The sequence below is a fragment of the Suricata suricatta genome, chromosome 15, assembly GCF_006229205.1.
Source record: "Suricata suricatta isolate VVHF042 chromosome 15, meerkat_22Aug2017_6uvM2_HiC, whole genome shotgun sequence".
In the NCBI taxonomy this organism is placed as follows: domain Eukaryota; kingdom Metazoa; phylum Chordata; class Mammalia; order Carnivora; family Herpestidae; genus Suricata; species Suricata suricatta.
Genome location: NC_043714.1, coordinates 16,461,867 through 16,475,847, shown reverse-complemented (window position 1 = coordinate 16,475,847; position 13,981 = coordinate 16,461,867). Strand labels below are relative to the sequence as shown.

Here is a 13,981-nt window from a genome sequence, read left to right as displayed (position 1 = left end):
AAGCAATTCAATACAGGAAAACACTCATTAACAAATGAGGCTGGGTGCCACTGGACACCCACAGGCAGAGGAAAAAAAAGACCTTCATTAAGCCTCATATCTTATCCAAAATTAAGTCAAAATGTCAAAATAGATTGTGGACTTAAGAGTACAACTACAAAAAAAAAAAAAAAAAAAAGAGTACAACTACCAAGCTTTTAGTGAAGAAAAAAACAAAGTCTTTGGGATCTGGGTCCAGAAAAGGAATACTAGACTTGACAATGAAAATATGATCTATAAAAGGAAAAACTGATAAATTGGGCTTGATCAAAATTTAAAAATTTTGCTGAAGTGGTGTAGCAACTCTAGAAACAGTACGGAGATTCCTCAAAAACTTAAAAATAAAACTACCCTATAATCAAGCAATTGCACTATTATTTACCCACAGGATACAAAAATACTGATTTGAAGAGGTAAATGCACCCTGATGATTACAGTAGCATTATCAACAATGGCCAAATGTCCATCAACTGATGAATGGATAAAGAAGATGTGGTGTGGAATATTACTCAGCCATCCAAAAGAATGAAGTCTTGTCATTTGCAATGATGTGGATGGAGCTAGAGTGTATTATGCTAAGCAAAATAGAGAAAGACAAATACCATATGATATCACTCATATGTGGAATTTAAGAAACAAAACATATGAACATATGGGGGTGGGGAGAAAAGAAAAAAGAGAGAGGGAAACAAACCATAAGAGACTCTTAAAGAACATACTGAGGGTTGATGGAAGGAGGTGGGCGGGAGATGGGCTAGATAGGTGATGGATATTAGGAGGGTATTTATTATGATGAGCACTAGGTATTATATATAAGTGGTGAATCACTGAATTCTCCTGAAACCAATATTGCTGTATGTTAACTAATTAAAATTTAAATTAAAATTTGAAAAGAAAAATAAATGAAAAATAAAATAAAACTTTTACTCTAGAGCCTACTCACAGAATGAAGACAAGCTTTAGACTGACAAAAAATATTTGCACAATATATATATCTATCAAAGAACTAGTGTTTAGGATCTATAACTCTCAAAACTCATTAGTTTAAGAACAAAACAAAACAAAAACAAAAACTCCAGGGGCACCTGGGTGTTTCAGTAGGTTAAGCATCTGACTCTTGATTTCGGTTCATGATCTCATGGTTTGTGAGTCTGACAAGCCCTGCATGAGGCTCTGTGCTGACAACATGGAGCCTGCTTGGGATTCTCCGTCTCCATCTCTCTGCTCCTCCCCCGCTCTCTCTCTCTCTCTCAATAAATAAACTTAAAAAAAATTTAAGATGTGTAAAAACATCAAGAGACATTTCATCAAAGATTTATAGATGGCAAATATTTTAAATACATGAGAAGATGTTAAGCGCCATCATTATTAGGGAAGTGTAAAATAAATCTCCAATGATGTATCATTACACATTTATCAAAGTCGCATAAACAAAAGTCACAACACCAAATGGTGGTAAAGACATAAAGAAACCAGATTCTGAATAAACTGCCAATACAAATGTAAAATGGTACATATAGTCTCTGTGAAAACAGTTTGGCAGTTTCTTATAAAACTGAAGTTCTAACTACCATATAACCCAACAATAATACCCGTGACCAATTATCCTAAAGAACTGAAGACTATGCTCACACAAAACCTGTACACAAATATTTATAGCAGCTCTATTCATACTAACTTAGATGTCCTTCAACGATGAAACGGTTAAACATGAAATGCTACTCAGCAATAAGAACGATTTATATATGCAACAATCTAGATGAATATCTTGAGAAATATACTGATTTTAAAAGGCCAACCCTGGGGCACCTGGGTGGCTAGTCAGCTAAGCGTCTGAGTCTCAGTTTGGCTCCGGTCATGATCTCAGGGTTGTGAGATAGAGTCCCACATCCATCTGACTCCACACTGGGCATGGAGCCTGCTTAAGATTCTCTCTATCCCTACCAAAAAAAAGAAAAAAAGATTCTCTCTCTTCCTCTGCCCCAACCCACATGCAAAGTCTCTCAAAAAATAAATTAAAATAAAAAACAAGAAGTCAACCCCAAAAGGTTACATACATGATTCCATTTATACAGCATTTAACAGTGTTAAAAAGAAATGGAAAACAGATTAGTTGCTCCTAGAGCCTATGGAAGGAGTAGGAGCAGGAAGAATGAATCTTTGTGAAGATGAAGTGGTCTGTATCTTGACAGTATCCCACACTGTGGATCTGGGCTGTGCTACTGTACCTGAGTTTTATAAGATCTTAGCATTAGAAGACACTGGAAAAAAGGTATACAAGATGTCTCTATATTATTTCTTACAATTCCATCATGAGAATCTACAATTATCTCAAAATAAAAAGTTTAATTTTAAATAATACTGCTATAAAAGTATACTTACTGGCATATTTATGACATACTGTTAAAAGCAGGTTACCGAACAATATACACAATACAACATACTTTTGATGTATCTTGGGTGTATGGTTTTACAAGCACACAGAAGGACTTCCTGAATGCTTATTTAGATACATCTATCACTGGATGAATGGGATTTTAGGCGATTTCAATTTTTTACATATGCTTATTTATATTCTTATTTATTAATAATATGAATGGATGACTTTTCTAATGTGAACGTGAGATACTCTAATTTTTTAAATGTACTTTCTATGAACATGGACTAAAAGCAGTACTTTGAACATACTGGTTACACAACAACTGACAGTTAAAATTTCATCTGTTCAGAAAGGAAAAAATGACCAACACAGGCTCTATGGAACACAACCGGGTTTTGAAAGAAATTATTATTTGAACAACTTACGCAACAGGCTGTGCTGGCTGGCGGGCGGCAGGAGTGCTAACATGCGCTGCAGGCTGCACCCCTATCAGTCCTGGACCATCTTAAAAGGAAACAAACACATGGATTTCGGAGAACTCTATATTAACACTTCATTTTATCCCTAAAGAAAAAGCCACATACTCAAAATGTCACCTAGGGAAAAAATCCGTATACCCTTCTCAGTTAAGAGTTAGCAAAGAGCACTGCAAGAAACCACAAAATAGTTCTCTCTTAAAGCTAAATAAAAAAGAAATAACTATGCAATATAGTTGAGTTTTAAATTAAGTAAAGCTGTCCTTTTCCAACTTACTTATTTTTGCTTACAAAAAAAATAATTTTGCTGACTGAACCACTAGGAAAAAAGGTTTCTCTAAAGATAACTTACAATAAGCAAGACTAGGATCCAAAGTATTCCTGGCTCCATAAAAGTAGTACGCGTCATCGTAAGGAGTGCGGTAATTAGTAGCCAAAGGTGGGAACAGGGGAGGAGGAGGCAGAGGTGCAACCCTGTATCAAAAGAAAATTGGAAAAACCTTTTCATATGTCATTGCAATGTTTTTTAAATCAAGACATAATTCTTTTGCAAAAATGTTATTGAAAATCTAACTGCTGCTGTAGAAAAGCCACCATCTTGCTTTACTCTCATCAAAAATAAGGATTCAAAAAGCAAACAACATACTACCAAATTTCAGAATTTAAGGCATAATACTTATATAAGATAAAAACTTTGAATAGTAATCAATTAACACCTAATTAGTCAGTAAATCCAGTATGGAACAAACACAGTCCTCGTCCATCAGGAATAATACAAATAAACAGACAATTACAGCACAGCATGGAAGTGGAACAATACAAATAGACACAAGGTGCTGTGGGAACACCAACAGGGACATTTAAATCGGAGAGCGGGAAGGAGGAGAGATGCTTCAGCCAGGTTGCTGGAGTAGCACAGAGGACAGCGCAGGAAGAAAAAAGCAAAGAGGTATAAAATGGGATTACAAATGATTCCATTTGTCTGGGGGGCTAAAGGGTGTGTTTTTCTAATTCAAAAATAATTTATTGTTCTTTCAAAGGAAGTCAACCATAATGTGACACAGAAACCACTTATATATCAACACTATAGTACTGACATGTTTTCTATTTCATAAACTTAAAATGTTTTAAAAACCTTTACCTCAACACTTCATTGCTAATTAGCAAATAACTATTTCCACCAAGGCAATGTTTTCCAACAGTAAAAATGGAAAAGGCAAATTCTTTCGGATGACCAGAAAGAGAAAAGGGAGCACCCTGGAATGTTATATTTTTGAGTGTATCTTAACAGGTTATCCCTTGTATACTTTAAAATAATTCTGAAGAACTAAGAAGGCATTAAAGTTCTCTCCAGTCGTAAAGATTTTTCACGATTACTGATCAGTGTGTCTAACCTAACTATCCTCACTGCAGAGATACATCAACAAAGCAGTTAAGAAACTGCTTATGGGGGCACATGGGTGGCTCAGTCAGTTAAGCGTCTGACTTCGCTCAGGTCATGATCTCCTGGTTAGTGGGCTCGAGCCCCGCACCAGGTTCTATGCTGACAGCTCAGAGCCTGGAGCCTGTTTCAGATTCTGTCTCTCTCTCTCTCTCTCTCTCTCTCTCTCTCTCTCTCTCTCTCTCTCTCTGCCCCTCCCCCATTCGTGCTCTGTCTCTGTCTCAAAAAATAAACTATAAAAAAAAAATTTTTTAATTAACTGCATTAAAAGAAAAAAGAAACTGCCTATGAAAGGAAACTATCAAAATCATTAAATCTTATATTTGTATAGAGATTTAAAATTTGATCCTCACAACAACCCTAAAACTGTAGATAAGAAAAACTTACTACTATTTCACTTTTACAGATAAGAAAAGTAAAGTTTAATAAAAGTGCAGTTTTCCCAAAATTCAGACAGTGGAGCTAGCCATTTTAATTCCTAAGCCAATGCTAAGACCATCATACCATGATCTGTCATTTCACTCCTGTCTAGTCTTATGAGTCAGAGAGCCATTAGATAAAACAAAACACCTGATAGAGTACACACCATGCTACAATTTGTTAGTAGTAAATAAAAGACCAAGTCCTACTGAAAGAAAGTATAGCACAGAAAATATCAATGTTAAAAGAGAAAAATACCTGATTACACATGCTTCTATAATTAATACATTAATAGTAAGCAAAAAATAAGCTCAACTCCTAAGGAAAAGAAAGCACAGCCCAGAAAATATCAATGTCAAGGAGAGAATTTCCTTTATGTATAGTCTAGTATGGCCTGATGCCTTTTGTCTATAAAAATCAAATCTTTATTCTAATGCCTAAGTTACAGGTTTTATGATCTCAACACTTTTTATTTCAGGTGTTTGAGTTGCACAGCCTATAAGCAATCACAGACAAAGAGTTGAAGGAAACAGAAGCTGAAATCAAGTAATGTATACAAAAAGCCACATTAGAAACTTTATTCTGCTTAAACTGAAAGAAGTATTCACTGTTTGCCAAGTGGAAATTACAAAATTGGAAGAAAATGTATAGCTTTTGTATGTTAAAAGTTTTTAAAAATAGGTATTCCAAAATGTAACCTAAAACTAAATATTAAATGTAAGTACTAATTCTAAAAATATTAAGCATCTCTAAACAATAAAAGAAGATTATAAGGATTTCCTTTGTTTTATAATAAAAGAAAAGACCAACAATGCAAACAAATTTCAAGAAAAATTCTTTGGCAGAAGCTGTTATTTGTACAAAAATCTGTGAAGGATAACTGTATTCACTTCAGTAAATCCTTCTAAACATAAAACATAATGATACCTTACCTAATTCCCAAACACAAAACACTTTAAACAAGCACCTGGGAGGCACCATTTCACCAAGGGTGCAGCTGAGTCCATCGTGCAGACCTTCATTTTGAGATGGGATGGAGGGGACCGATGGGACAGGAGGGGCAGACGGGGCTGATAGAGGAGGGAGAGGCGTCTGAAAAGCTACTCTGGGTCTCTCAGGTGGTATCGTCTCTTCAAAGTGTCTTGGTGCCACACTAAACTGCTTTAGTCTATCAGGCTAAAATAAAGAAAACATCTGTTTGTTACATATAATCATAAATTTCAAGACGGAAATTTAGAGGAGGACCTTAAAAGGGACCTAAAAAGAGACTCTATACCAGAATCTCACAGAATAAAAGAAGTTTACAGCCAATAAAAGACCTTTAAGATCTAATCCTTATTTTATAAATGGGGTAACTGAGCCTCCCCGAAAGTGTATAAATCACCTTATGTCTCACCACTAATAAATAATCAAAGACTAGAGCCATATATTAATGCTAACTATAAAATTCTACTGTGCTATTTCTCTATCAAATTGCCATTTCTGACATCAAGAATTCTCTAGAATGATTAGCAAAAGTTTTCTGTAAAGAGCCAGACAGTAAATAGCATGTGGATTTGCAGAGCATGTGGTTTCTTCAAATGCTAAAGTAGCCCAAAACGATATGTAAACAATTAGTGAGGGTATGCTCTCATAGAACTTTATTTACAAAAGTAGGAAGCAACCAGATTTGGCCATAGGCTATAGTTTGCTAACCCCCACTTTAGAACATCATTTATGTATCCTTTTCTAAGATTTGACATCAAAAGTAAACCCATAAGTAATGGTCTATTATGTCTAATGTGTCTGTTTATTCTCATAAAGTCACTTGACACTCTAAAGGTTGTTTCAGTCAAACATAGATAGGACTGTCCATCAAATATGAATGTATAACTATAAAGCAAATGTTTAATAACATACCATCATATTACATTAAAAAGTTCAGGATATTAAAAGAAAGTTTTTGATTATATAAATCATTTCTAAGGCATCCACTGAAAGAGGAAAATATATTTAGCTTTGCAATTATCCTTTTTCCCCCAACATGTTTAATTCCTCAGGAATGATTTCTCAGATTAATCTAAAGGTTTAATTCTATGAGCAGACAAGCACCCTGGGAGTGACCCTGGTCCAGCATTACACTGCTTTAAATGGGCAACGCACGGGATACATACTCAGCATAAGTACAAGTGTATTAAAAGCTGTCCATATTTGAATAATTTTAAGTTGCTGTAATCTTTGCAAAAATGAACTTTTTAATGAAATTAAAGTTTCTTAGTCATCAAAGGTAGACAAAAACTTGTCTTAGCAAATACATTCTACAGATCCCACTACAGAAAAAGCACGCTTTGAGAAGAGCAATAAAATATTACCTCCTCATTACTCAACTGCAATGATGTAATTCATTCCATTTAATGATGAGAATTGCAAAATTAAAGTAAAAACAGGATTATTATCGCTCTAGTTCTACAGTGAATAAAAATTACTAAAATGCTTAAACACTAGAATCAAAGATTTCTGTTTCTTTGGAAATCATTCCAATACAAGAAAAACTCAAATACTGCAGTGTTCCTGCAATACTGCATTTGAACCATGTGGAAACAACTAATTTAAAAACAAACTATAATAAAATGATGCACATATGAAAAACAAAAAATTATCTTAGAGAAAAAACAAGAGTAAGGACTTCTAATTTATGACATCTGAACTTATTAATACTTAAACTGGCCTACTCTTATATTTCCCCCATTATCATCTATCTCCACTTGCCACCACCTTTGAGGTTTATTTAAATAAAAGAGTAAACATTAAAAGATTCCAGGAACCCTTACCGATTTCTCAGGGTCTTGTGCTCCAGAAGCTGCAACCCTGAGTTCCATATCTTTTTCTCTGAACAAAATTAAAATTCTATATTTTAAACAGTTAAAGACTATCAAAATCATAATCATTACTAAAGCAAATTTAAGCACAAAGTCCATGCAATAATATCTTCAAGTACAAATAATTCTTTTTACTGATAATAAACCTTAAATAATTCTGAAAACTAAATTTTTGATCTGCTGCAAAGTAAACTACAATGCACCTGTAAACTGACTTACAGTAAGTACCTGAAGTATTTAGAAGCCCCGGCAATTCACACAGAATAAAGTACAAAAGTAAAACAAATTCTTCACTTTGTGAAACAAAAACATTTAGGATACATGTATACATGTTGGCAAAAAGAAGGGTAATCATACATTCTAATAAGAATTTTTAAGAAAATGATGTTAAAAAATTACTAATGTAAGACAGTAGATATTGGCTTTCTCCAAGGTACCGGGAAAAAGGCAAAACTAAAAGATGATAGGTTTCAAAATTCTCTAGAACCAAAATATCTAATCCTAATTGTAAATTATAATTAATATTTCACAGGTATTTCTACAAGAAAGATTATAAACACTAAGACTTATATACAATATAAAGATCTATGGATTTATCATGATTATTTTTCTATTACATTTATGAGTGTGCTAATCATTTCACACTGTTATAAGACAAATATTTTCATTTCATATTTGTTACTACATATGAGATAATACAGTGGGCACGTAGATAACATTAAATGCTACCCTAAATCAAAAATTGAAGAAATTAATAAAGGTATCTGAAAAGCCTACTATAGAATATACACATAGCCTCATTTGCTACCTATGTGACACAGTAAATGAACACTCACAGCTGATGTACATTGCAGAGGTTGAAATGGAAGTGATTTACAGATACATACTCATCTTAGGAAAAATATCCCCTTATTTTACTATGTAATTGTTATCACCATGTCATTTTACACAAATGGATTTTAAATTCAAAATATCTTTTCTAAATGCAAACCTTTCATTACCGTCTCTTGTTCCTCTGTTGTTCCGCCATTTGTTCTAATAGTTCTAATCTATATTTCTCCTTCCTTCTCTGAATAAGTTCTCGATCTTCACCTCCTAGAAAGTGGTAAGAAAAAAATTGTCTAGAAGTGCCTGGGTGGCTCAGTCAGTTAAGAATCTGACTCGCATTTCATCTCACATCAATCTTCCAGTTCGTGAGATCGAGAGATTCTCTCTCTCCCTCTCTTTCCTCCCCATACTTGTGCTCTCTCTCAAAATAAATAATATTTAAGGGTCGCCTGGGTGGCTCAGTCGGTTAAGCCTCCGACTTCGGCTCAGGTCAGATCTCACAGTTCGTGGGTTCGAGCCCCGCGTCGGGCTCTGTGCTGACAGCTAGCTCAGAGCCTGGAGCCTGTTTCAGATTCTGTGTCTCCCTCTCTCTCTGACCCTCCCCTGCTCCAGCTGTCTCTCTCTGTCTCTCAAAAATAAATAAAAAGCATTAAAAAATTTTTTTAAATAAATAAATAAATAAATAAATAATATTTAAGGAAAAAATTGGCCTTAACTCTTTAAGATTATGTATTTATTTATTTTGAGAGAGAGGGCACATGCATGCAAGCAGGAGATGGGCAGGGTGAGAGACTGAGAAACAGAGAGAGAGACTGCAGTGTCAGAGCAGAGCCTGACGCAAAGCTCCATCTCACAAACTGGCCTTAACTCTTAAGCAATATTGGCAACTAGAAATTCAAATTTTAAATAATATAATTTTAATTTTTCAAAGAGTAATTACTGTATATGCAGAAAATATAAAAGGTAAAATCGTGTATCATTACCTCTTCAATTAATGTCACAACTTATGAGTATCTACTATATGTGAATCACAAAACAAATTACTCTTTCCCAAACCTCTACACTTCAAAAACCTTAAATAAGAGAATATTCTAAAAATCTCCATCCCCATTTTTCTACGAATTGGGATAATAACTGCCACTAATAAACTCCCACAAGCCCCTTAAAATTAACAAGTATGTCCAGGGTTACCTGGGTGGCTTAGTCAGTTAAGCATCTGTTTTGGCTAAGGTCATGACCTCACTGTGAGTTCAAGCCCTACATCCTGCTCTGTGCTGACAGCTCAGAGCCTGGAGCTCTGGGAGTCCCTCCCTGACTCATGAGCGCACGCGCTAGCTCTCTCTCTCTCTCTCTCTCTCTCTCTCAAAAATAAATAAGCTTTAAAAAACAAATATATCCAGAATGAACACTTCAAAAGTAATTGCCCCTCTGTTTTCTGTTAATGGTCTGATCATTAAACCTCAAAACCTGTACTGCTTATTCCCTTATTCAATTCATATTCAGATCCTCCTTCTATTCTATAGTGGTAACACCATTAACCTTGGATCAGAACTACCTACGTTTCACCTAGACTGCAGCATAACCTCCTAATTAGTTACTCCATTCCTCTTTCTCTGCTCCAATAAATGAAGCATACTTCTGTGAGATTAACTTAAAACACAACACTAATCACACTGGCACCCTGCTCAAATTCTACCTCAACTCTACAGAAAAAATATAAACCTCTCACCCAGGTATCATGTGCAAATCAAGTTGTGCAAACATTTCAGATCCACAGAAGATCATTATTACTGCATTTAATTTTTTGGACTTACAGGTGATTTTTTTTAGCTGACACAGCATATTACACTGGTTCCAGGTGTACAACCTCAACTTAACAAGTCTATACATTATGCTACATTCACCACTAGTTACCTTTTGTGACCATATCATGTTATTACTATATCACTGACTACATTTCCTAGGATGTCTTTTATCCCCATGATTTCCTCATTCGATATCTGAAAGCCTGATCTTCCACTCCCCTTCATTCATTTTGCCCATCCTCCCACTCTGTTCCCCTCTTGCAGCTATCACTTTATTCTCTGTATTTATAAGTGTGACTCAACATATTTGTTTTTCAGATTCCAATACAAGTGAAATCATATGGTGGTCATCTTTCTCTGATTTCACTTAAGTGTAACAGCATCTAAGTCCACCCATGTTGTTGCAAATAGCACGATCTCATTCTTTTCATGGCTGTGTAATATTATTGTCTACATATACTACTACTTCTTCGTTATCCATTTGTCAATTGATGGGACACTTAGGTTGCTTCCATATCTTGGCTATTATAAATAATACTGCAATAAATACAGGGGCACAGTTATCTTTTTAAATTGCTATTTTCATTTTCTTTGAGTATATATATATCCAGTAGAATTATTGGATCATTTCTAGTTTTAATTTCTTGAGGAACCTACATACTATTTTCCACAGTGGCTGTCCCAACTTGCATTCTCATCAATAATATATGAGTTCCTTTTTCTCAATATCCTCCCCAATCTGACAAGTGTAAGGTGATATGTCACTGTGGTTTTGATTTGCATTTCCTTGATGATTAGTGATGCTAAGCATCTTTTCATGTATCTGTTGGTCATCTATACGTCTTCTTTGGAAAAAATACCTATTCAGGTCTGCTGCCCATTTTTAACTGGATTTTTCTTTTTTGGTGTTGAGTTATATAACTTCTTTATATTTTTTGGATATTAACTCCTTATCAGATATAACATTTGCAAGTATCTTCTCCATTCACTAGGATGCCTTTCCATTTTGTTGATGGTGTCCTTTGCCGTGCAAAACCTTTTTATGTTAGTGTAGCTCCAACAGATAATTTTTGCTTTTGTTTCCCTTGCCTTACGAAACATTTCTAAAAAGATTTTTGCTACAGTTGGTGTCAGAGAAATTATACCTGTGTTTTCTTCTAGGAGTTTTTTTTTTTTTTTTTTAAGTTTCTGGTCTCACATTTAGGTCTTTAATCCACTTTGAGTTTATTTTTGTGTATGGTATACGAAAGTGGCCCAGCTTCATTCTATTACATGTAAATGTCCAGTTTTCCTAGCACCATTTATTAAAGAGGCTATCTTTTCCCCATTTTATGTTCTTGCCTCCGCTGTCATTGATTAATTGACTATATAAGTGTGGGTTTATTTCTGGGCTCTCTATTCAGTTCCATTGATCTATGTATCTGTTTTTATGCCAGTATCATACTGTTTTGATTACTGATTGTAGCCATGTGATACTATCTTGAACCAAGAATTTGGAATTGTGATACCTCCAGTATTGTCTTCCTTTCTCAAAATTACTTTGGCTATTCAGTGTCTTTTGTGGTTTAAGAGAAATGTTAGTAATTTTTTTTTCTGGTTTTGTAAAAACCTCTATTGGTATTCTGCTGGAATTGCACTGAATTAGTATAGACCAGTATAGACAGTTTAATAATATTAATTCTTCTAACCCATGAGCATGGAATATCTTTCCATTTGTGTCATCTTCAATTTCTTCCATCAATGTAATTATTGCATATGTTAGTGACACAAAATAACCTCTTAATCTAGATATGCATCATCTGAAACACCAAATCACAGGATATCAAAAATGCAATTAAGCCAGCAATTTCTCTACTACCCTAATTATTAGTTTCCCAGCCATCAGTGAACATACAGCATCTAGGTATGCCCATTAAGCACAGATATCATAGAAGTAAGGTGCAAGGAGTAAGATGAATAAGATTATTATAATAAGATTAATAATAATCTTTTATATTAAAATAGATCTATCCATTCTACTTCTGACCATGATGGAGCAATAAACACAGAACTTAACCTTCACTATAAAAGAAAATAATTTAACTAGGCAAAATATGAAATACAGTAAAACCTTGTTTGTGAACATAACTTGTTCTGGATATATGCTTGTGATCCAAAGCACTTGTATATTAAAGAAAATTTCAAGAACCATTGGCTCAGTTATAATCATGTGACATTTGGCATCACAGACTATTCATATTTCAAAACATCGCTCATTTATCAAGTTAAAACTTATGAAAAGTGTTTGCTCATCTTGCAGAACACTTGCAGAACAAATTACTCACAATCCCAGGTTTTACCATAACTATTTTTCAGACACTGGACAACAGGTAGCACAGGACTGTAATACCTGTGAGAAAGAAAACTAATAAAGTGAGCACTTTAACCACTGCCCTTTCTGCCTGAATGCAATTTCCAGACCATAGGTACAGGGAGGGAGAACCCAAACAAAGCCAGGAAATGAAGCAAATCACATAAAGATCAAAATTAGGGGTGCCTGGGAGGCTCAGTAGGTTAAGCATCTGACTTCAGCTCAGATCATGATCTCACAGTTTGTTGAGTTCAGGCCCCACATCGGGCTCTGTGATGACAGCTCAGAGCCTGGAGCCTGTTTCAGATTTTGTGTCTCCCTCTCTCTCTCTGGTTCTCCCCTCCTCATGCTCTGTCTTTCTCAAAAATAAAAAAATACATATATTTTTTAAAAATTCAGGAAGGTTAAACTGTCTGGAAATTTAGGGCAAAGATCCAAAAAGAAACATAAAAAGAGTTTTAGAAATCTGTGGACGGGGGTGAAGCCAAGATGGCAGAGAGGAAGGGAGCTCTGTAAACTCCATCCGCACCATTTTTCGAACTGAGAAGGATATTACGTTCATCTGCGAGAGCGGAAGGAGAAAATACGAACTCCAAAAGGAATAGAACCTCAAGGATACCTGAGTGAGTGGGGGCGAATGGGGGAGATCCGAAAACGGGCCAGCCCGGGACGGGCAGAGGAGGTAAGATCCCCAGCCCAACATGGCGCAAGCGCGCAGCGCCCGAGAGACAAAGGGAAGAGACAGAGTCGGAACACGCTCATAGAACGGTCTCTGGGGAAGAGGTATAGAACGCTTGGCTGTGCTTGGAGACAGAAACCCACTCCAAAGATAACTGCTGGGCAGCTGGAATCCCGAACTGGGGTGGCGCAAGAGAAGGAATAGCCTCCAGCCCTAAGCCATCTCGGCGGGGAATCAGAGGCGCCTGTGGCTGTGAGAAGCGGCTGCGCTGGAGAGGCGAGCTCCCCAGCCGGAAGCGGCTGGAGCAGCGACTGCACCAGGAGCCAGCAATTTGAACTTGGTTTTGGGAACGGGACCACGGACCGCATTTCCAAGGCTCACCTCGCCCCCTGCACGGACTGCGCGAATCCCGGGTCCCCACAGGGAAAAAATAGGGCGCACACCGACAGGACACCCAACAAAGAGTCGGTGGCGGGTGGAGGCCCCGGCGCGCGCTTGGACTGTAGGAGCTCCCAGCTCATTTCCAGCAGCGCACAGCGTCTTGAGCAAAGCTATCGGAAACTAAGAGAGGCTTGGTTTTTTGCTTTTTGTTTTTTTCCTTTCCCCCATTGCAATCACGATCCTGACTGGGGGTGGGGACTCCGCAATTGAGTCTGTGAAGGTGCTCACTTCACCTCCTGCTGCTCATTTACCCTCAGGCAGGGG

At 36.2% G+C, this 13,981-nt stretch overlaps 1 protein-coding gene across 6 annotated transcripts in view; it reads right to left on the bottom strand.

Moving 5' to 3' along the window:
- CSPP1 (centrosome and spindle pole associated protein 1) overlaps positions 1-13,981 on the bottom strand; it is a 133,199-nt gene that overhangs the window by 47,879 nt on the left and 71,339 nt on the right. For all 6 annotated transcript variants that reach the window (XM_029923133.1, XM_029923134.1, XM_029923135.1 and 3 more), the window contains 5 exons: positions 8,616-8,709; positions 7,567-7,624; positions 5,724-5,932; positions 3,248-3,369; positions 2,845-2,923 (listed from right to left, as the gene is read on the bottom strand). In XM_029923133.1, the coding sequence (XP_029778993.1) occupies positions 2,845-2,923; positions 3,248-3,369; positions 5,724-5,932; positions 7,567-7,624; positions 8,616-8,709 (562 nt within the window). The remainder of the gene's footprint in view (positions 1-2,844; positions 2,924-3,247; positions 3,370-5,723; positions 5,933-7,566; positions 7,625-8,615; positions 8,710-13,981) is intronic.